Genomic DNA, 24,088 nt, shown 5'->3' with positions numbered 1-24,088 from the left:
CTGGCTGCTCCCACACGCGTGGAGCTCAGTTTGCCATGCCTGACCCCTGCACCCTCCTCAATCTCCTTCCAGCCCTCCCGCCCTGCCTCCACGCCCCTCTCTCTCAGTGGGGACCCATGGGCCATGGGTCCTAGCAGTTCTGCACAACCCTTCAGAGCCCCACCACGACTTCCCCCCTTCCCCGTGTGTAGCTGCTTTTCTGTCGCTCTAATGAGATGCCCGAGGCCATCTAACTTTATGGAGAAGGAGGTTTATTTTGTCTTGCGACTCTGGAAACACAAGATGCAAAGCCTCACCGGCAGTGGCCTCCTTGCTGGCAGAATTCCAAGGTGGTGCGGAGGCTCACACGGCAAGGAAGGGCCTGGGCGTGGGTGTGTCTGAGTGGGCTCCTACACAGCTGCCAGGCATCAGTCGCGGGAGCTCCACCGTCCTGGCCTTATGCAACCTAATCACTTCCTAAAGGCCTGGGGTCCCATATGAGCGCCGGTTTGAATCCTGGCTGCTCCACTTCTGATCAGCTCCTTACTCATGCACCTGGGAAGGCAGTGGAAGATGGCCCAAGGGTTTGGGGCCCCACCACACTCATAGGAGACCTGGATGGAGTTCCAGCCTCCAGCCCTGGCTCTTGACACCATTTGGGGAGTGAACCGGCAGATGGAAAATCTCTCTCACACACACACACATAAAATATCTACCTAATACCTTTCAAATAAATAAATTTTTTTTTTTTTTAAAAAAAGGCCTCACTTCTGAACGCCATAACCAAACTGAGTTTCTACCCTCTTAGTGCTGTGAACATAAGGCGGGCTGTAAGTGTCTGCATAAGCTACTGGTCTCAACCACAGCTCCCAGCAGGGGCTTCATGACCTTGATTTTGACCTCTTCCTTTCTCACATTACCTTTCTGCCCTTGAACTGCCCATCTGTCATTCCTGCCCGACCACATCCCACCAGGTAAACCCAGCCACCCCATGCCTGCTCCTAATGGGAGCAGCCACAATCACCTGGTCTGGTGACAAGTAAGGTGTGCATCTGGACAGAAATAAAGCTGTGGGGGCCAGTGCTGTGGTACGGCAGGTCAAACCACCACTTGCGAAGCCAGCATCCCATATCAGAGTGCTGGTTCCAGTTTCAGCGGCTCTGCAAATCTGATCCAGCTCCCTGCTAATGTGCTTTGCAAAGCAGCAGAGGATGGCCCAAGGACTTGGGTCCCTGCACCCACGTAGGAGAGACATGGATGGAGGTCCTGGCTCTTGATTTCAGCCTGGTCCAACCCTGGCTGTTTGCAGCCATTTGAGGAGAGAACCAGCGGATGGAAGATCTCTCTCTCTCTCTCTCTCTCTCTGTCTCCCACCCTCTCTCTGGCACTTTGCCTTTCAAAGAAATAAAACAAACCTTAAAAAAGGAAGTTGTCACTGGGAAAGACCCACTGTCTCTCTAAGCCTTTGTTGTTGAGTCAAGAAGGCTGGCAAGCCTGGCACAGGAAATGTGGACCTGCTGTCCCCCGGGCAGCTCAGCCTGCAGAGGAGCCCGAGATTTGGGGGCACGGAGACTCAGGAGAAGTTGTGTTAGGGGAGACCGGAAATGAGCTGAGACAGCGTCCGCTCATGCATCTGGGCTGCTTCCTCTCCCACTGCTGAGGGGCCAGGGTGAGCTCTGAGGATATCTGGCCGTAAGCGTGGCCTCCTGAGCCAGTGGCTCCAACAGGAAATTATCAACTACACAGAGCTCAGAGGCGTTCGCGATGGAGCATCCTCCGAGTCACAGGAAGGAGGGCTGGAGGGAGCCCCACTGGCAGCTCCTTCCACACCCCCAACCTGGCTACAGGCACCGCCCAAGCCCCAGCAGCAGCCGCCGTGCCCCGGGCTCCACCACCCTGGCTGAGGGCTGAGATACGCTGTATTTTTCATCCCCTCTGGTGATCTGTATGCAGTCAGCATGGGATTAGCGCACAGAAGGACCCATGCTGAGGCCCAGCCAGATGGAGGCGCCGTCTTTGCTTTACCAACCCTGGGATGGGGAACACTACACTCTAGGCCACGAACTTTTTCAAGGGGCCGGCATTGTGGCATAGAGAGTAAAGCTGCCCCTGTGATGCCGGCATCCCAAATGGGCACCAGTTTGAGTCCCAGCTGCTCCGCTTCCAATGCAATTCCCTGCTGATGTGCCTGGGAAAGCAGTAGAGGATGGCCCAGGTCCTTGGGTCCCTGCACCCACGTGGAAGACACAGAGGAAGCTCCTGGCTCCTGGTTTGGCCTGTCCCAGCTCTGGCCACTGCAGCCACTTGGGGAGGGAACCAGTGGATAGAAGATCCCTCTCTCTGTCTCTCCCTCTCTCTCTCTCTCTGTAACTCTGCCTTTCAAGTAAATAAGTTTGTTCTAAAAAAAAAAAAAAAAAAAAAAAACTTAAAAAAAGAAGCCACCCTTCACTCTTATCTACTGTCTCATTTGAAAACACAGACTAATCGACTTTCCAGAGTTCTTGAGAGCCCAGTTTCCAGCTGGGGAAACTGAGGCTGGACAACACACTGCTGGATAGGTCAGCCCTCCTCGGGGGAGCCACTTGGAGGACAGCCCCTGTGCTGACAGAGCCCCCAGGCAGGGCACGTGGTCCACAGGGACCGGATGAGCTGATCTCGCCCCTACCTGGGGTGAGGCAGGGGTCCTGGTTTGCTGAGAGACTTTCCCAGCTCAGCCCAGGCAAATCAGGAGGGCTGCTCACTGGTCCTCCCAGCCCCCCTCTGCTCCCGCCTTCCTGCCGGCCACAGCCACACCGGCACTGGCCAGCGGCTACCAGGAAACCATCCACAGCTTCCTTCCCCAGGCTGAGCTGCTGGGGACTGCCCTGGGTCTCATCAGGGCACCGGAGCCCCGGAGCCTTTTACCTTCGCCTCTGCCGTAGGAGGAGCTGGCGGTCCAGGACTTGGCTTCCACGTATCCCAGCTCCCGGCAGACCACGTGGGCGGCATGGATGGAGAAGTCGTCGTCGCACACGGTGCCCCACTGGCCGTCATAGTACACCTCCACCCGGCCTTCGCTGTGCTTTCTCTTCTGGCCGGCCAGGCGCAGCTGGATCTTGACCACGTCCGAGGGTACCTGGGGCTGCTGGTACTCGGGGGCCGGCTGCTGGAAGTACTCGGGGTATTGGAGCGAGGAGGGCCAGCTCTCGTACTGGGCCAGGCTCAGGGCGGGCAGCAGGACGAGCACAGCCAGGCAGCAGCGCGGGCAGGAGCCCAGTGGCCTCTCCATCCCCGTGCGGTGGCTGGAGGATCCCACGGAAGGAGCCCTGGGAGGGGTGGGCCGGCTCGAAAGGCGGCAGGTGCTTCCTGCAAAGACAGAGCAGGTGCGTTAGGATGGGCACGTGGGGCTTCGGACACCCACACGGCGCCCCAGCCACTTCCTACTCCTCGGCTTGGGCCGTGCAGCTCCTCCCGTCCCACACGCAAACCTGCCTCCGCTCCCAACTCCCACTGCCACCAGGCGGGTCCCCGAGCTCCAGCCTCTTCTGCCCAGCCGCGTTCCGGGTATCACTGGAAAGCTTCCCTCGGCAGGGCACCCGGCAGGGAGCACAGCACCCTCTAGCTGACCTGGAAGCAGGGTCTGTAGACTATGGCTATGGGTACAATGGAGGGCAGCTGCCCACAGGCTGTGTCATCCTGAGCCCCGCCTCCCACCCAGGCTGACCTCGCTGCAGGGTCTCTTCCGGTGCACACATCCTAAGATTCCTCCACCCCGCTTTCGGCGCCGGGCCTCCCACCCCATCAGCACGTCTCCTGCTCCAATCACACCTTCCATTCTGCACCGCCAGCGAGTGAGACCACCGAGTGAAGGAGTCCGTGGCAAAGCCCCTCCTGCCCCTCCTGGACGGGGTGCACCTTGAGCAGGACTGAGGGTCTGCAAGCGGCAGCCTCAGAGCCACCCTGAGGTGGGTGCCACCCTCCAAGAACCCAAGGATGCCGGGGAGGCAATTCCCTTCCCTTGCACAGTGCCTGTCTCCAGGGCATGCTATGGGCCCCGTCTTGCCTGCTCTGAGCACAGAGGGGAGTTTGGTGCCTCCATAACTCAGACAGCAAGGAGCTATCTTACAAGGACTGTGGGACTCTCGGGGGAAAAACCAGCACCAAAGGATGAAAGCTAAAGGTGCATCATGCATCATGCATTTTTATTTAACCACCTGCACCTGCACGGAGGTAAGCCAACCATACTCCGCAGTTCCCGACGTGTGACACCAAGGAAAGATTAGGTACCTTTCCCACAGTCAGAGCTGCCTGCGACGGGATGATTGGCCTTGGAGACAGGCAGTATTCTGCCCTTTGGAATGTCCAGCCAGTGGTGTCCAGTGCACTACAGTGGGCGCTGGGGGACAGCCAAAATGAGGGACTTCAAAAAGCCCACTGGTGTCACTGGAGACCCTGTGATCCTCATCACACACAGGACTAACGCATAAACAAAGCCGGAGAGCGGAGCGGTCCCTGGGACAGCCCCTCACATCACTGCCTGAGCAACTAGTGATGTCCTGGCCGTGTCTCCTTCCTGTCGAAGCTCCTGGAAGGCCACAGCTCCTCTGGGTCTAACCACACCCTGGGGAGCAGAGGAGGCAGGTGGTGGGGTTCATCCTCTCTAGGGAAGCAAGGCAAGACCGGGAGGGGATGAGAGCCCCTCCAGGGTAGCAGTTAGTGAAGGTCAATGCTGTTAAAATTGCATTTTGCTTTACATCTGGCATGTGCCACATCCGGCTCTACCTCCAGACCCGAAGTCCCAAGGGACAGAACCACATCTTTGTATTTCTGTAAGAGCCATGCATCTGTTGTTATATATATAATATATAATTGTATATATAATATATATTATATTTACAGGCCCTGGGAAGCTGCAGCAGCAGCAAGGATTCAAGGAGCCAAGAGTCCAGAGAGATGGGAGGTGCAGCAGGGCGAGCCTCCCATTCGGCTCCGCGTTTCCCCCTCAGGCACCTGCCAGTTCCAAGGCAGTGGTCGCCGGGCGGGGCAGCTCAGCTTCGCTTGAGGCAGCCGCCAGGATGGCAAAGAGCAAAACTGGAGCTCAGAGCCTGCCAAGGAGGAGGTGGGAAGCTGTGAGTGGCCCAGGCCTTCCGAGGGGCAGAGAGTTGTTGGAAAGACCTACACTGCCTATCACCGATATCCCAGAGGAGAGGAGAGAAAACACTCAGGTGAAAAACTGGGAGAGAAATACTTGGCTAAGAATTTACCCAAACTGGCAGAAGATATCAAACTCCGGCAGCACAGTTTGCAAAGGAAGCCACTGCTGGGCACATCGAAATCAGCTGGGGAAACTCCAGAAAAAAGGAGAAAATCCTACAGGCAGCCCGAGGAGAAAAGGTTCATGACCCCCAGAAAGAGCAGGAACAGCAGCTGTTGGCTCCTGAACCAAATATGGGACCAAGAGGGCACAGCCTGATGGGGTGACCCACACAGCAGCCAACCCAGAACCTGTCCCGGTGAAGAAAACAAAGGCGAAGAACATTCCAGACAAACAAAAAGCAGGCGATTTGTTACCAGATCCACAAGATGGGAATACTGGAGGGAGTTTTTAAGGCCAAAGGAAAAAGAATCCCAGATGTTGGTTTGGCTGCCTAAGAGGCGCTGAAGGATCCGGAATGGGAAACTGAGTAGCTAAATCTAGATGGAAACCAACTGGGGGTTGAAAATACAGGTTTATGATATGGATAGACTACAGGGGAGAGACTGACCGTAGGAACACATGGCAGATTTACCAAAAAGGATCCCAAGTCGGGTCATGCAGCAAAGCCCCACATATCCAATGATAGAGAAATGTCTGGCCACATAGAGTTTAAGCCATAAACCAATGATATAGGCATAACTAGACAACCTCCACATTTTTAGAAGTGATGGAGAAGAAAATGTACTTCCTGCCATTAGTCTCTATCCAGCCAGCCCTGCTGTAGCTGAACCCACGTGGGTCTTTCTGGAGCACTGCGTGTTGACAGCTTCAATTACCTGTGGTCAAACGTGATCTGAACACATTCAGTGGAAAATATCAGAGACAGACAACTCTTACGTTTCAACTCATGTGCCTCTCTGAATAGCAACATGAAAAATGCACTAGCCTGCTCCGTCCTGTCCAAGATGTGAATCATCCCTTTGTCCAGTGGGTCCACAAGTTATGCACTACCCACCCGTTAGTCACTTAACAGCTTATCCTGGCTGATGCCAGCGCTTGTGTTCAAGTAACTCCTACTTTACCACACTGCTAATCAATGGTGCCAGAGTACAGGAGCAGTGATGCCAACGATTCAGATATCCAAAGAGAAGCCATAAGTGCTTCCTTTAAGTGAAAGTGAATTCTCGAGTTAATAAGAAAACATCACACGCCAAGATTGCTAATAGCTACAGTAAGAATGTGTCTCGTAGCCATGACATTGTGAAGAAGGGAAAAGAAATCCGTGCCAGAAGAAAGGAGGGTTTGGGTAAGAAGACGTGCTGAGACAGACCACCTTCATGTACTTGTATTAGAATTGTTCTGTTTTCAGGCTGGCATGGTGGTGCAGCGGGTTAAGCCACCACCTATAACTCCAGCAGCCCGTAAGAGCACTGGTTCAAGTCCTGGCTGCTGCACTTCTGATCCAGCTCCCTGCAAATACACCTGAGAAGATGTCTCAAGTGCTTGGATCCCTGCCACCCAGGCGGGAGACCCAGATGGAGTTCTAGGCTCCTGAGTTCGGCCTGGCCCAGCAACGGCCATTGCAGCTGTTTAAGGAGTGAACCGGTAGGTGGTAGATCTCTCTGTCTCTCTTTCTCTGTCTCTCTCCCTTTCTCTCTGTATCTGTCTTTCAAAGATAGAAAGAAAGAAATCTTGAAGAAAAGAATGGTTCTATTTTATCATTGGTTTATTATTATTAATCCTTTACTGTGCCTAATTTAGGAACTAAACTTGATCGTGGGTAAGGATGCACAGGGAAGCCAGAGTGTGGATCGGGCACTACCCGCAGTCCCAGGCCTCCTCGGGGGTCCCCGGAACCTGCCTCCCGGGATGAGGGGGGACCGTGCACCGGAACGTTTGAGCTCACTCGATGCCCTGACACCGCTGTCACCCTCAGGAGGAAGCTGAGGCACACAGGGCTTCAGTGAGTTGCCTAAGGCTGCACAGACAGGCAGCGCATGCCCAGCCCGAATGTGGTTGCAGGCTGGCGGGGGCAGTGCCCGCCCCACGATGCTCTGCTGCCCCCAGCCCGCACCTGCCTTCCCCTGGGTACCACCCTCACCAACATGAGTGCTTGTGAGGCTTGCAGTGCCTCTAATCCTGTCTCCAAACCACGCAGCCTTGCCATTTTGTAAAAAAATCGTCACCTCCAGATTTGCATGTCCATGAGCACCCACGGCCCCACCCCACCCATCTTCTCGGGTTCTCCACTCTGTGGGGCTGCTCCAAGCTCAGTTCCCACATCTTCCCTGGAAGAGGGTTCCTGAATCATTCTTCCACTGGACCCTTCTCCCACTCCCTCCTCCGGGGATTGTAACATATTAGACACAGATGCTTCTCTCTTAAAAATAACCCTATGATTGTTTTGGTCTTTATTGTGAAAGCTCTACAAGCTGGTGAGACAATCTGGAAAATCAAAACAAGTAAATGGAAGAAAATGACTTGCACCAGCACTGTCGAAGGCAACCATTATCAAAATTATTGGGTAGATATTTTTAAAAATTTTTTAATTTTTTTTTATCTGAGAGGCAGAGAGATAGACAAAGCGAGAGAGGGAGAACGTTCCCATTTTCTGGCTCACCCCGCACATGCTAGGGAGCTGGGAACCCCGTCCAGGCCTGCCGCACGTATGGCAGCCATCACTGCTGTCTCCCAGGGTGCGTGTTCAGCAGGAAGCTGGAGTCAGGAGCCGGAGCTGGGACTCTCACCCAAGTACTCCAGTATCGATCTGAGCAGCCCAACCGGCATGGGAACTGCTGTGCCCAATGCTTACCCCTGTGCAGAATCTGCAAGTTAAAACTTGGAGTCCCAGGGCCAGTGCTGTGGTGAAGCGGGTGGAGCCGCCGCCTGCAGTGCCGCATCCCATATGGGTGCTGGTTCGAGTCCCAGCTGCTCCACTTCTGATCCAGCTCTCTGCTGTGGCCTGGGAAAGCAGTGGAGGATGGCCCAAGTGCTCGGGACCTGCACCTGTGTGGGAGACCTGGAAGAAGCTCCGGGCTCCTGGTTTTGGACTGGTACAGCTCTGGACATTGTGGCCATTTGGGGAGTGAACCAGTGGACAGAGACCTCTCTCTTTCTCTCTTTCTCTCTCTCTCTCTCTCTCTCTCTCTCTCTCTGCCTCTGATTCTCTGTAACTCTGTCTTTCAAATAAATTAAAAAGAAAAAAAACTTGGAGTCCTTTTCTACATGTTGCTTTGTGAACCGCTTTTCACACTGGACAGTAGATTGAAGCATTAGGCCCCACGGGCTATTCTGTAACAGGGTTTTTACTACATAGTATTCAATCATATGGCTATATCATAATCACATTTCCCATGTTTGCACTGCTGTAAAAATTGTTGGAATGAATATCCTTGCAGCTGAAACTTTCCACAGTCTTGCAATAAATTCCTGAAAGTGAAATTGCTGGGTCAAAGGGTATATAAAAAGCCAACACTTTTGCAAAATTGTGTTAACTGCCTTCCAGAAAGACTATGCCAATTTATGTCTCAGCTGGCAGTGTGAAAGTTTCCCCAAGCCCTGAAAGCTCGGGTATAACCGCTTTTCCAAACTCTCCTCCATCTCATAAGCAAAAAAGGATGTTTTGCTCTAATGAGTATTTTCCTTATTACTAGTGAGCTCCAGTGCCTTTTCTCTCCAAACTTACTTGAGCATCTGTACTTCTTTTTTTGGAGACTGTATCTTCATGTCTTTTATCCCTTTTTCTACTGAGGCTTGATTATAATGCATATATTTTATTTTAAAATTTTAGTTATTTGGAAGAGAGAGAGAGAGAGAGAGAGAGATGCTATCCTTTGGTTCACTCTCCAAATGCCTGCAATGGCTGGGGCTAAGTCAAGCAAAGCTGGAAGCTGGGAAATCAATCTATCTGGGTCTCCCACGTGGGTGCCAGGGACCCAAGCACTTGAGCCGTCCCCGCTGCCTCCCAGGGCGTGCATTGGTAGGAATCTGGATTCCAGAGTACAGCCAGGACCCAGTTCTGCGACATGGGATTTGGACACCAGAAGCAACATCTTCTTAACCGCTGCACAGAACATCTGTCTTGGCATTTAAGTTTCCACCTTTAATTTCCCCAAGAGTCATCTGGGAATTGGGAGCACCCAGGCCCAGCCAAGGTGGTTCTTTCTGGACCCAGAAGGGTGACATCACCAACGTTCATTGGTCTTGCTGGAAATCGGGGGTGTGGGTGTGGCCAGAGGCAGAAAGAGGTTCTAACCCCCACCCCTGCCCAGGTTTCTGAGTTGATCAAGAAAGCGTGGCAGATGTCATTCATTGGAGGATGTCTGTGGCCCTGAAGCATATGCTGTCCCCAGGAACTTTCCAGTACAATCCAGAATACTCCCTGATTCTGCTATTTCAGGAGTGGCATTGTACTCATCACTGATTACTGTTTGAAAATGCTTTGAAAGGTCTATTCCATTTCAAACCAACGCTGCTCAACAAGGAAAAGGAAAGACTGCCACGTGCCTTCCGTATGAAGAAGGGCGCACACCTGTGTAAGGATACAGGTGGGACAGCCAGGTGGCTGCTGACTTCCTGAGCGCCTAAGCAACAGGACAACCCCACAGACACCCGACTGCGCCCCCAAATAACGCACAGGGACACCCTGTGAGCCCCAGGCAGCAAAAATGAGGATGATTACTGTTCCTGCCAATGGCAACAGCACGTCCTGGTCACGCACAGACAAGGGGAATACGCTGGACGCAGCCACCGTGCTGCTGGCTTTTCTAAGTCACGTATACAACCCGATCCTCCTAACCAGCCCCTCTACCGACACAAACAGCTGGGGCACAGCGTGCTCCTGCAGCAGGCCTCGACCCAGGGCCCCAGGGAGTTCTTACTCCACCTCTTGAGCTCTGGGGCTCCCAGCAACAGGGCCCTGTCTGCTCGAATGTGCAGCTTTGCATCAAAACCATGCGCTTCTCAGCTGTAGCCACAGTGTAGGCAGAGGGCACTTGCTCCCAACTGCGGCCATCCCAGCCACCCCCCACCCCGGCCATCCTCCTCCCCCCTCTCTCTAAGCTCTGAATTCCTTTACCCAGAGAGAATGCCTCTCTTGACCTTTCTGCCAGATGTTGGCCTGGGAGCTGCCTGCTCCACCACACCCTCCCCCTACCCGGGATTAAGCGCCCCTCCCAGCTGTGGCCAGGCTCTGCCTCTGGTCCCCAGGGAAGACATTCCTCAGTGGAGGGAGGCTGTCCTGGGTGAAGGGGGCGTGCCCACAAGACGAGGGAAGCGGTGGGGTGAGAGTGCCTCTCTGAGCCACCCAGACAAGAATGGAGACTTTCACGCCCGCGTTGGCCAGAGCGGCTCCCTCTGGCCCCCGGCCAAGGATTCCACCCCAGTCTCGTCTATTTCTGGCCGCACAGCAGCAGGAATGGTCAGGGCACAGGGAGGTGGCGAGAAGGTAGGCACACAAAGCTGAACATTTTTCAGCCTCTAAAAAGAAACCTTTGTTGGCATAATTTGTTGTGACCAATCGGGGTTCCCGCAGTCCAGCTCTGGCTGTGGCTGGAATCTCATTCTGACCAGGCTCTTCCTGGGGAGGCTGAAGGTAGGATTTCAAACACTTTGAAATGTGCCCAGACAGCCAGCCCCCTGGACTGGATCAGCAGGCAAAGGTCAAACGGATCTCGACCACAAGAGGCACATCTCGTCTGGACAGACAGAAGGGGACCCGGAAGTGCACAACCTGCTTAACCACCACAGGGAAACTGACCAAGGCAAACAGGCTCCAACCCCTCGCCTCCTACCTGGATTGCCAGAGGGATAACACAATATATAGAACAAGAACCAGTGCAGGGAGTGGTCTCAGGTTCAAATCCGCCTCCTGCAGTCAGAAGAGGACCTGGGAGGAAGTGTAAAGTACCCAGTACATGCCTGGTTCGCCACTCACGCTGACTGCGTCGTAGCTATGACAGTCAGCAATCACCTGGGCGAAACGCAAAAGAGGTCTCACACAGTGACTACTCTTGAGCGGCCATGGGGGTGACAGGATCTCACCACCCCACACACTCTGACACACTGGGCTCAGAACTGGCCATCCCTAGTCACACGGGCCTGAGTTTCCACGCCACGTAGAAGGGGATGCTAAAGTCCTCACCAAGCAGGCAGGGGAGCGCAGAAGCCAGGAACAAGGTGCGGAAAGGCATGCAAACTGGGCGGGCAGTCCTCTCCCTGGCGGGCCAGGGCCGGGGCTCCTGGACGAGGGGTGCAGAGGCTTGGTCCAGCCCAGACCCCGAGGTAGGCAGGCAGGCAGGCAGGCACTCCGACAACGGGTGGGAGCTGATGGAGGTGCACAAACCAGTCTGAGTGATGATCCAACAAAGGGGCCAGGGAGGCACGTCCTGAGCTCGGTGTCTAAGCTGCAAAGCTGGCCTTGTGCCCCGGGCAGGGCTCACGTGTCACCGCAGCACTCACCATGGCTTTGGACGCCTTTGTATCTCCAGAAGTGGCCCCGCCAAGCACTCAGCCAAGCAAATCCACTCTCCAGGTCTTTGCTCATCACACGACAGCCAAACTCAGAAGGCCCAGCAAGAGCAGGCGCAGCTGGCACAGAGGCCACGGTCACATCCCCAGCTTGTCTGGAAACGTCTGGCTATGGGAGGGGGCGGGGAGGGTGGAGCAAGAGCGCGGCTCCGAAGTTTGTTAAGCCTGCAAGATCTGGGATTCTGCTGTCCCTTACAGCCCAGGCTCCCACCCAGAAGCCCCGTGAGCAAAAGCAGCAGGCGCCAGCTGCCACATCACCAAAGCTGGCCTGGCTCGGCTGCACCCTGCCAGCTGGACTTGGGTCACCATCAACATGACGGCATCTACACAGCAGTGACATCTGCAGAGACCCACACGTTGTTGCTCATCCGGGGAGGCAGGCTTTCCCAGCTGCTGTTGGAGTTGATCCGTGTCACCGGCACGGGTCTCACGTCACTTCTGAGTGGCAGGATGCCTCCGCGGCACACACAGCTTCCACCTGCCTCCCCCGCCCGAGCTCTGGCCACCCTGACCTGTGCGCAGGTGAGCCCACCTGCTTCACACGCCCTACCTCTGCACTTCCCATTTCCTGTTCTTACACCACACACGCACCTCGGAAACACACCTTGTTTGAGAACAGACTCGCATACGTATGTAAGAAAGCTCAAGGGATCTACTACAGACTGTTAGAACTGAGAAGGAGTGTTACAGGATACAAGACCGATGCACAACAGTGAACTGTGTTTCTATATGCCTTCAGTGAAGAATCCTAAAAATGAAGTTAAAAAAGCAATCCAATTTATAGTAGCAGCAAAAACGGGAAACAACATGTAGGGGTAAAGTTAATAAAATAAATGGAAAATGCAAGCTCTGAAAACTAGAAGACATTGCTTAAATAAACAGAGCATAAGACTTAACCCAATCCCTTTCTGAATCCCAGCCTGTTTCTTTGAGGAAATTGACAAGCTGAGTGATTCTACCTCGCATGCGGAATTGCAGGGGATCCAAAACAGCCAAGACAAAAAGTAAGAAGATTCGTACGTCCTGGTCTCAGCATGCACTGCGAATCAAGACCATATGGATCGGACATCAGGAGAAACACAGAGATCAGTGGAGCAGAGCTGGGAGTCCTGAAATAAACCCTCACGTCCAAGGTCAGTTGATGCGGATGAGGATGCCAACATTGGCCAATGGGGGAAAGAATGTTCTTTGAAGGAACAGAGCTGGAATAACTGAGCAGGCACACGCAAAAGAATGAGGCTGCACCCTGGCCCTATACCATTTACACGGATTAATCCAAAACGACCAAGGACCTCAGTGTGAAAGCTAAAACTAAAGAGAGCACAGGGGCAGATCTTCATGGTCTTGGCTCTGGCGAGGATTTCTTAGATAAGACGCCACAAGCACAGGCAACAAAGGAAAAACATGCAAGTTGGACCTTACGCAAATTAAAAACTTGTGTGTGTGGAAGATAGCGTCAAGGAGTGGGCGCTCGGCACAGCAGCGCGATGCTGCCTGGAAGGTGAGCGTCCTGTGTCAGAGTCCCGGTCTGCCCTGGGTGCTGGCTGTCTGCTAGTAAGCACCCTGGGAGGCAGGGGTGATGCTTCAAGTACCTGGGTCCCTGCCACTCGTTTGGGGACCTGGACTGAGTTCTGGGCTCCTGGCTCTGGCCTTGCCCGGCCTTGGCTATCGTGCACTTTTGGGGAGTGAACAGAAGATCTAGGTGTCTGTCTGTGTCTCTGCCTTTCAAATAAAGAGAAATAAATTTAAAAAGACATTTTCCTTTTTTAAAAAGATACTACTGAGATGCCTCATGAACCAAGGCAGCACTGATGGGGGTGACTTAGTGTGCTTAGTCTACCGCGTTATCATCTTCTGTTGGCGTGTCTAGCTCCCTCCCGGGACCGTGAACCCCCAGGAGGGAGGGTGTCTGTATCTTTGCATTGCTGGATCCCCTATGACCAGCACAGAATAGATGCTGAGTAAATGTGAATCAAACTGGAGACGAAAAAAAAAAAGTAAACACACTCTCATGAAAGAAAAACAATAAGCCACGGAATGGAAGAAAACATTTGTTATCTGTGTACCTGATGAGGATCCAGTACCCAAAATACATAGAAATGCTGGCAATTCAATAATAAAAATAGCCAAGTAAAAAACAGACACTCCTGCAGGGAAAATACACCAGTGGATAGCAAGCACACAAAAAGCCACTCAGTATCAGTAATCACTAGACAGATAAAAATGAAAATGACCATGAGACAGCATTTCATACCAGGAGGATACACGACAGAGGATGATGGCTCAAATACTTGGGCCCCATCACCCATGTGGGAGACCCAGTTGGAGTTCTTGGCTCCCAGCTTTGGCCTGGTCCAGTCCTGGCTGTTGGGGACATTTGAGGAGTGAATCAATGGACAAAAGAGCTCTCCCCGTCTCTCTCTCTCCCTTTCAATTTAATTAACTTAAAAAAATTTATTTGTTTATTTGAAAGTCAGAGTTAATACAGAGAGAAGGAGAGGCAGAGGGAGAGAAAGAGAGAGAGAAGTCTTCCAACCACTGGTTCACTTGCCAATTGGTTGGAGCTGCACCTGTCCGAAACCAGGAGCCAGGAGCTTCTTCCAGGTCTCCCACGGGGGTGCAGGGGCCCAAGGACTTGGGTCATCTTCCACTGCTTTACCAGACCACAGCAGAGAGCTGGATTGGAAGTGGAGCAGCTGGGAGTTGAACTGGCGCCCATATGGGATGTCAGCCCTGCAGGCGTTACGCCACAGCACTGGCCCCCAATTAATTAACTTTTAAAACCCTACTTATGTAGCACTTGAGCTTAGTTGTATTTACTTATTAAACATCTGTCACATGATAAGCACTGTATTAGGCACTGAGACCAAGATAAAACTGAGCAGGTCCTGCCCTTAAGGAGTTTATAGGATCCTTCCGGACGTACTAAGAGACAGCAGCACACTAACGTACTAACAGACAGCGTCCACAGACAGAAGTGGGAAGGCAGTGAATCCAACTGGGCACGAGGATCAGGGAAAGCTGCAGGTGGCTAACAACCTGAGCATGTTTTGAAGGGAAGCAGGAGTTTGATAGGCTTGGATGGGGGCAGGGGGGGGCCACCATTCCAGGCAGCAGGTCTGAATTCACACAGGGGCTTTTGGGGGTGGCTCAGGATAGCCAAACGAGCAGTGAAGGGCTGGGGCAGCAGATACCTCAAGGAGAAGTGGCAGAAGTGAGGCTGCAGATGCCAGCCCGGGACCCATGAGGGACTCTGTATGTCACGTTTAGAGGTGTGAGGCTTCCCCATGCTGGGGAGGAGCACGAGGGTGAGCAAGAGGGCGGCGTGGGCAGGTCCATGATTTGCAGTGAGTCAGCCAACTACGGTCCTCGGGGGCTGAATCTGCAAGTGAAGCTTTCCTAAGAGGAGTTCTGCTGGAACACAGTCCTGTTCATTCCTTTCATGTTGTCTGGGTTTGCTTTAGCACTGACGCGGCAGAGTTGGCCAGCGGCACCAGAGACCACATGGTAATAAAATCTAAGACATGGCCAGGTGGCCTTTGGCAGAAAAAGGCTACTGACCCCTGCTCTGGAAAGATCACCCTGACAACTGCACAGGATGGTTTTGCATGGGGAAGACAACTGCAAACCCCCAGGCCAAACTGACCATGGGGTAACATGACCATGGCATTACATCGTGACTCGGGGGCAATGACGGCTACAAATGGCCACAAAGAGTGGAGAGCCGGGCACAGCTCTGAGAGCTGCTGGGAAGGAGAAGACACCGCAAGGACTGTCGGTGTGAGAGTCGCCAAGTGCCACCAAAAGAGAATAGAGACCCCACGGGGTTCCACTGATGTCGAGTTGAGAACATGTTGAGTGGAATGCTGCCACACAGAGCACTGGACTGAAGGCAGTTCCAAAGGAAGGCTGTCTCTTTAAGAGCTGATGATGGGCACAAAACCAACTGTGCAGAGCACAGTCACTGGAATTGTGTTCTGACCTAGGTCATCCCTGCAGCTGAGCCACATAGGAGTCCACAGTTTCTTGGGCTGCTTTTGAAGGCTGCTATTAGCCACAGGTGGGCATGGTGGGCTTAGCTGCCAGGCATCAGCATATCACTCTGGACTGAAGATTTTGAAACACACAAGTCAAATGGCATGTCTTACTCACTTCTCTGTCTCCTGCCGTGCCTGGCAGGATAGCTGGTACACAGAGCCTCTACTAAATCAGGACAGTGAAGACTGGATAGGAAGGGCAGGAGAAGGGTCAGGAAAGCGAGAAATGGCCAGTTCTTTCATGGAGGGCTTCGGCCTTGTGACCAAAGAGCAGGCGGGTGCGCTCGAGGTGGTTCCAAGCCCTCCCTGGCCCAGGCGAGCCTGGGAGCACAACAGCTGGTGGTGACATCCAAGACAGCTCCAAGTGCCAGTCTCACGGATGTTGTCCTGCCTTCCCTGGAAATGCTAAATGAACCTGGTGGCCTCTGGATTAGAAATTTGCTTTCCAAACAACTCTTCCAAACCCCTTCAGGGTATAGAAAGTGAATAATCAATGGTCAGCTTTGGAGGTATAGGTTGGGCAGCTGTAGGTGGGCACAGAATGCATCTGAAGCCACCTGCTTTACCCTCAAGTCCACACAGGCTTGCTAATGCTCTGTTCTTGGTCTAGGTGGTAGCTGCAAGGTCACGTTCCCTTGGTCAGAGTTCACCCATTACAGATATTTTGTACATCAACATTAAAGGCAGCATTGTTGCCCGTAACCAAAAGGTGGAAATACCCTAGATGTTTCTCAATGGATGAGTGGATAAACAAACGTGCCATACTCATTCAAGGGCATGACACCAGGAAGACATTCTGACAGATGCTACAACATGGTCCAACCCTTAAAGACATTATACTAAGTGAAGTAAGCCAGACACAAAGGGACAAACACTTACGATTCTCTTTACAGGATACACCTAGTGTGGTCAAGCTCAGAGACAGGAAGTAGAGCAGTGGTAGCCAAGAGTTGGGGGGAGGGCGAGACGGGAAGTCAGTGTTTAATGAGGGGTGGGCATTTGCCTTAGCAGCTAAGATGCCCCTCGAGACACCCGCCTCCTATGGCTGAGTGCCTAGCTTTAAGTCTTGGCTCTGTTCCCGACTCCAGCTTCCTGTTAATGTGCACTCCGGAAGGCAGCAGGTAGTGGCTGAGGAACCTGGGTCCCTGCCACCCACCTGGGAGACCCGGATGGACCTGGGGCTCTTGGCTGCCTGGCTGTGCTGGGCATCTGGGGACGGAACCAGGAGACCTCTTTGTTTCTCTCTGCCTCTCTGGTTTTCAAATACAATGAATAAATAAAAATTGTAACCACTACTTAACAGGTACAAGGTTTCCATTTTGGAAGAAGAAAAACTTCTGAGGCTAGATGGTGGTGATATTATACAACAATGTGAATGAACACTTAAAAACAATTCAACTGGTAGAGCTGTACGTTGTGTACATTTTGCCAAATTTTTTAAAAAGTGACCCAAGAAAGTCTGTCCAGGTATATACTTAGGATCAGTGTTCTTTTAGCTATTATTATTCTTTGAAAAAAAAATGGTTTGCTTTAAAAATGTATTTTATTCAATTTTATCTTTGCATTTGCTTTAGAAATATATCTAGGCAAACATCTTCTTACTGGATCTTGGAATCACACAGGCACTCTGAAAAGCTGTGGGGTGTTTACCCAGGTTAGGGCAGGACAAGGCTGCAGGAGGGCTGCGGCTGGGGCTGGGAGAAGGTGGCAGATCCAGGTTCAAAGAGGATGAGAAAGAAACCACGCATGCAGCTGTTCACGAGTCACAGATGGCTGAAGTCATAGGTGCCCACGTCACAGGTGAGCAGCAGGATTCTGTGGCACGCCCTCTCCACAGCACGCTGGCAAGTCATCAAGGGGGATCTTGGGGAGCTGTGGTCGCAGGCCATCTGCAGGCCAGCTGCGTCTGCTTGTCTGACATAGTTCCCAGCAACCAAAAAGCAAGAGCACACGCTGCCACTCACACAGAGCGCCGTAACGAACCATGACGCTACAGGTCTCCCAAGGATGGGACCGACAGCTCTGGGCGGAATTTACGGACTGTGATCCTAACCGCATCCTCATTATCTGCCGATTAATTCTTGCTCTGACATCCTTATCCCACCCCACCCCCCTCCCACAACTTTCCCGCTATCATCATTCCTGCCAAGGGAAGTGCAAGCAATTGCTGGAAACTCTGGGCCGCAATCTCATCTATGCTGTCATCACTGTGCTGCATCACCCTCCTGCAAGCGGCTGTCCTCAGAGAGTGGTCCTGGGGCTCAGCGAGTGGTCCTGGGGCTCAGCGAATTTTCCGAGCCAGGCCGGGGCAGAAGAGCAGCCAGTGCTCCTGACCAGGTGGTATGTCCTGGATGAGGAAATACGCGCACCACGTTCCATGGCAGGAGCACAGCTGTGCAGTTACCAGGATGAGCAGTTTCCGGCCCTCGCTTCACCCCAGACAAGGCTGGAGACAGAAGATTCGGTTGGAGGAGGGGAGGACTTACAAAAGCTCAGTGAGGAAGACAAAATGCAAAAAGCTTATTTGGGGGCAAAACATTCTGAGATCTGTGCACACAAGGGGTCTTCAAAAAGTTCATGGAATGTGCATGTTAAGAAAAAAACTATGAAATGTTTCGCAGCAAAATAAAGCTAATTTAAGTCTCTTTCCAGTTGTCCATAGACTGTTGAAATTCTCACACAGACTGCAGCTGCTGTGGCGTCTCTGTGGGACTCTGCTTGTCCCTTCCATCTGTTGTAGCCCACGACTTCCAGGTCTGCCGGTTCTATGGGCCTGGGAGCAGGCGGCTCCGGCGGCTTCAGCTGAGGCGGGGTGGGACTGCCACACAGGCTTTCTCCAGAGGGAGATGAACCATGCTCATTACAGGCTGCCCTTCTTGAAGCCCCCGCAGCCCCTGGGAGGCAGAAGCCCTTCCTCCCAAGGCTCCCCAGGCTGCCCCAGAAGGGAGCAGTGCTGCTTTTGCAACTGCAGTGGCAACCATCCAGACATTGCAGCCCCAGGGAGACAGGCTGCTGGCCAAGGTGAATGCTTTGTCCTTTCTGAGTTCTTGCAGGTCAGCAAGGGACCCGTGCACCCGCTTCCCGCCCCTGCCTGGCTGTTTGTGGGAGGTCTGGTCACTCCCTACTCCAGCTCAACAAACACAGCAGCACCAGATTCCCTTTCCCAAGCAGCCTGCCAAGGAGGGAGGTTCTGAGCCAGGGAGTTTCCCTAACAAGTTGTAAAAGTTGCTCCTGATCACCCCATCTCAAAAGCAAAGAAACCTATACCGGGCAGGTGCCAAAAGCAAAAGGCTCTGGTGCTGTGCAATGCAGGGGTCCCCAAAGGATCTGGAAAATGCACATCCATTGACTTTGGATTCCACTGTCCCCCAAACTCTTGGAGGCCCCCATTATCAATGGCGGAATAAACAGAGTTGTTCCCTAAACCAAGGACTTCCACGGGAACCCTGTGCCTCTGCTCCCTTTCTCTGTCTTGGATTCGGGGGACACTGGTGTGCAGATCACCCAGGCAGTGCCCCCAGAGGGGTGATGATTCATCCCCACCAGGTTTCCCTCTGGGGACTTTGTTTCTTGTAGGAATTCCAGGTACAGTCGTTTGTCTCATCCTACTTATTTATGAGTTTGGGAGAGAGCAGAGACAGAGAAAGATGGAGACAGGTATCTCCTATCCAACTGGTTTACTCTCCTAATCCAAATGCCCACAAGCAGCCCAGGACTGGGCCAGGGATTGAACGATCCAACGCAGGCCACAGGCATCTTCAATGCCAGGTTAAAAGCCTGCCCCATGCAACTTTGAGACCTGCATTACAGAAGGGGAGTGGATAATGCTCCCTCCTTCAGATGCCCCAGATGGGTGGATGGCTTTCTCACGGTTTTGCAATAAGTGGAGGAAGCAAGCCAGGCTTCTCGACCTCGCAGCTCATTTATCCCAAGCACCAAATGTCCAACTACTCAACAGTGACCCGGGGAATTCTGACAGCAGGTGTATGGGAAGTGACCCGCTCAGGAGGAAGGCCGAGCCAAGAGGAAGTCTTCAGGGAGCAGCTGCTATTCCACGAGCATCACAGAGGGCAAGCTAAAACCACTGCTGTCCAGGAACAAGGAGCTGGCTTAGATCCTGGCTCCATCAGTCACTAGCTGGGCCGTCGAGACAGCTTATCTGTTTGCTTCCTTCCTCAGCCATAAATGAATTCAGCAATACCCACCTCACTCTTGAGTGGGACGTCGTAGGAATCAAAGGCTTCAGTGGAAAGAAAAGTGGTTTAATGGGGCCGGTGCTATGGCACAGTGGGCTAAGCCTCCACCTGTGGCGCTAACATCCCATATGGGCGCTTGTTCGTGTCCTGGCTACTCCTCTTCCAGTCCAGCTCCCTGCTATGGCCTGGGAAAGCAGTGGAAGAAGGCCCAAGGGCTTGGTCCCTGCACTCGCATGGGAGACCTGGAACAAGCTCCTGGCTCCTGGCTTGGGATTGACTTATCTCTGGCCGTTGCAGCCGTATGGGGAGTAAACCAGCGGATGGAAGAGCTCTCTCGTTCTCTCCACCTCTGCCTCTACCTCTCTGTAACTCTGCCTTATAAATACATAAATATCTACCTGTTTCATTAAAAAAAAAAAAAAAAGTGAAGCCTAGTCCCCTTCCAGGCCACTCTGGCTGGAGCTCTCTGACTTAAATAAATCTCAAACAAACAAACCAACAAGAATGCAACAATTTCTACAAATCAACAGACCTTCTAGACGAAGTATAAAAAACATCTGGGGGGAAGGTTGGGGAATTTAAAGAACAGAGATGATATCAAAGAATCCTGATTCAATTCTTAGATGTAGCAACGACACCAGATAGTGGTCACAGCGAAATATGCAGGCATGACAGGACACACCTGGCATTTGCCTTAAGGTATGAGCACACAGCCAAGGGACAGATGACGTTAAATGTGGCAACTTGTTCAGAACCACTGCATCTCAGTGGAAGGCACTTCAAACATTTTTGGAGAAAGGAATCAAAAGATAGGCCTTGGTGTAAAAATTTGAAACCCATGCAGTTTTTCATGATATGCATTTCATAAACTTCTTGGAGACCCCGTTGTATGCAGATTTCCAATTTTTTTTTGTACCAAACTAACGTATCTCTTCATTCCACTTTTCACAAACATTTTTAAGTACCTTATTATCCCTTCTGTCAACTTGGGTGCACATTTCTGAAATATTGTTGGGATTAAGAAATATTTTAAATAAATGATGCAGCATTTTCTGGGACATGAGCTCCACAGATGAGCATGTCCAGAGCACGGAAAATCTGCTCCCCCCTGGTACCAGGCCACTCCACTCTGGTCACCACAGGTCAGAGGACAAGGACTTGGGAAGGGGCCAAGAGAGACCAGGAAAGGAAGGAGGGAGGGTGTTGGAGTAGGGGGCGGGAAGGAGATAAACGTCAGTGACTTGAAGGAGCCCCTGCCTGGGAAGCACCCAGAGTCCAGCCAGCCACCGAAGCTTGCTCTCTCTGCAGACTCCAGTTCCATATTTGGCTTCTTCACTCAATGACTAAGTGAGTCACAGGGAAAGAAGCAGATGCACACACAGAGAGGCCCTCTCAGACCTAATCCCCAGGGGAGGGAGGGGCCCTGAGAGCCGCCAGGAGCCCTGGGGTGTGTGCACTTTGTCACCCCATGGGCAGGTACTAGGGACCCCTGACCCCGGATCCCAGTCAGTCACTCATTAGCCCCATAACACAATACAACATAAATAACTACGAAAAGCCCCCAAGGATGGCAAGCGAGCTCCGGAGTCCAGGGCACACGGGCCAGCTGTGGGTGTTGAGGAGGGGCCTGGCCTGATGGACCTGGGTTCGAATCCCATACTCACTAACCCCTGGCTTTGAACTTCTGTAGTGTTCCTCCCGTGCACAAGGCAATGAGCGGACCGATTTTAAGATCTCCACAGTGTCAGGACTGCAGCTCATTGCGGCCAGGTTTCTGCCCGTCAATACAGCTCCCTTGGGACTCCAGCTCGGTCCCCTCTGCCCCCGCGGCCGCCTCTCCACCGGGCACTCTCGCTGGGTTTTGTTGGGGCGGAGTGGACAGCGATGGAGAAGAAAGGGACCGCTTTGCTTTCAGCCAATCACTCTGTTCCGGCCCTCACGACAGCGGCACCTGGAGCTCGCAGACTTTGGCTGGGGAGAGGGGCGCAGTGGGCTAAGCGCCTGCGTAAAAGTTACAGGCACCGGGGTCGGGGCCTAAGACCGGAATAAACTGTACCCGGGCGACCCAGCGCGCACCTCAAGAGGTTCGCCGGCGCTGGTTCCTTCCGACTCCAGGGCCTTACAGGGAATAACAGCGGGACAGGGTCCCAGGTCCCCGGACACACCAGGGTTGACTTGAGAACGCGTCTCTGGCGTGCGGACCGCACCTCTCCTCCTAGAGCCCCTTACCCCGACGCGTCCAAGCCCCGCGCGCTCCCAGTCCCCAAAGCCACAGCTCCGTGGGCAACCCCGGCTCCACACCCCCCAAATTCAGAATCTGTCCAGAGGCGCAGCCCCCAGCACTCCTGGCTCCATGCTGCACCCTCAAGGGACCCGGCGCGCACCGAGGCTCCAAGGCGAGGAAGGGGAGAACCCAGCTCCCTGGTCCCGATTAAGTAGGGCTGGGCGGGGCCGCCCAGGCCGGAGTGGGGCCCCATCGCCTTGCACGTCCTCTCTCGCCGCTGCGCTCCCCCAGAACCCCAAGCACGGCCGAGAGGCGGCGGGGTGCGGAGCTTGGAGACCCGCGCACCGGTGCCCGCCTTCCCACGAACCGCTTCGGGAAGCCCAGCGCGGGAAGCGCCCTTACTTGGCAGCAGGGGTCCGGGGTGGCTGTGGCTGGGCCGGGTTGCGCTCTCCACGGGGGCCTCTATCTGCGCCGGTCGCCGCTGAGCCCAGGGTCGGAGAGCGGTCGCCAAGCAGAGTTCTCCGCGAGCTGGCCAAGGCGAGCCCCGAGGGGAGGAAGCCGCGCGCTCCAGTCGCCCGCGGACTTTTAACCGGAGCGGGGCGGCAAACCCCTCCCCGGGCCCACCCCCTTCCCCGCAGGCGGCCCCCGCCGCAGGCCCGGCCTCCGGCCCCCTTTTGTTGTAACCCGAGAGCTGCTGCTCCCGGGGCGCGAGGGGGCTGCGCGGCGCGGGGGAGGCTGCGCGCCAGCGGGGCAGCCCTGCCCTAGCTCTCCGCGCCCGCCCGGGTTTCCGGAGGGAGGAGGCTCTTCCTAGGGGAAACTCCACTACCCCCACCCCCGTGGTGAGCTCGGAATTTAACCCTTCGATGCCCTGGCCACCCGCCCAATCTGGCTCCTTAGCCTGGAAAACCCCAGCCCTCCCTGGCGCATAGTAGACACTCAATAAAAAGGTACCCATGAAGGTATTCAGAGAGACACTGCACCTCGCTATTCCCAGACCGGGACTCGAAACCAAACAGCCCCCTGTCTGCCACCAGACCGCGTCTGTGGCCTTGGCAGAGCCTGTCTCCTGTGGGCAAGTTTTCTGCCTTATACCTTGAAGGCTTAGGATTCTGTGACCGCCTAGGTCTTTCTCCCGAGCGCGGCGGGACCTGGATCAACCAGCCCTGCCCTCCTAGGGCTAAAGGAGGGGACAAGGCGCAGTGAGGTCCGTCCATGCCGGCTGCCTCTGAGGGTCCCCTAGGAGGCGTGCCCTGCGGGCTGGGAGAGCTGGCTGTGGACATCCTCAGAGTCCCTTAAGCAAGAGCAAGGCTTCGCCAGGTGGCCAGCTCTCCAAGGAGGGACCCGGAAAGGAGACTGTGCCTGCTCCTGGGAAGCCAGGGTCTGCGCCTTTGTTGAGGGCAGTGCGTGGAAGGCTGCCACCAAACACCAGAGCAAGGGGAGGGGTTCCTTGGTGGGGAAAACCTGACAGAGCAGAGGTAGGGGCAAAGAAGGAAAAGAGAGAGAGTAAGAGAGAGAGCCACCTGTTCAGGGACAGGTCCTTTTAAAACTTTGCCCTGGGGGCGGGGCAGGGAAGTAGGAGCAGGTGGGGGTGGAGCTGACACCGGTACTTGGGCCATGGGGCTCAGGACCTAAGCTTGCAGGCCAGAGCCTAAGCTGGCGAGTGAGGCATGCATGGCGCCACATAGGCTGCCCCTTTTACTAACAGTGTGGGTGGAGCCGCCCCCTCAGTGCCCTCCTGTCTGAGTTCAGTCCCCAGGCAGAGCCCCGGGAACCTGCCCTGGAAGGTGGGCATCCCAGCAATGGAATTGCAAAGCCATCCACCTCCAGGACCTCGCCATGGCTGAACTTGGCACCCCAGTCCAGCCCGTCCACTGTACACTCTCACCGGTGAGGATGGGGCCTTCCACTCTGCCCCCTGTTACCATCCTGGCTGCTTCAAATCCTGGTG

At 53.9% G+C, this 24,088-nt stretch overlaps 1 protein-coding gene across 1 annotated transcript in view; it reads right to left on the bottom strand.

The window, feature by feature from the left end:
- LOC127486599 (uncharacterized) overlaps positions 1–23,095 on the bottom strand; it is a 73,442-nt gene extending 50,347 nt beyond the window's left edge. Inside the window, exons 1-2 of the mRNA XM_089301759.1 lie at positions 22,543–23,095; positions 2,884–3,324 (exon numbers count right to left, since the gene is read on the bottom strand). Of these exons, the coding sequence (XP_089157885.1) occupies positions 2,884–3,324; positions 22,543–23,095 (994 nt within the window). The remainder of the gene's footprint in view (positions 1–2,883; positions 3,325–22,542) is intronic.
- Positions 23,096–24,088: the final 993 nt, after the last annotated feature.

This window comes from Oryctolagus cuniculus, chromosome 8 (assembly GCF_051225735.1).
Source record: "Oryctolagus cuniculus isolate XC-2025 breed Fujian yellow rabbit chromosome 8, ASM5122573v1, whole genome shotgun sequence".
NCBI classification, from domain to species: Eukaryota; Metazoa; Chordata; class Mammalia; order Lagomorpha; family Leporidae; genus Oryctolagus; species Oryctolagus cuniculus.
This window is presented reverse-complemented; position numbering and strand designations above follow the sequence as displayed.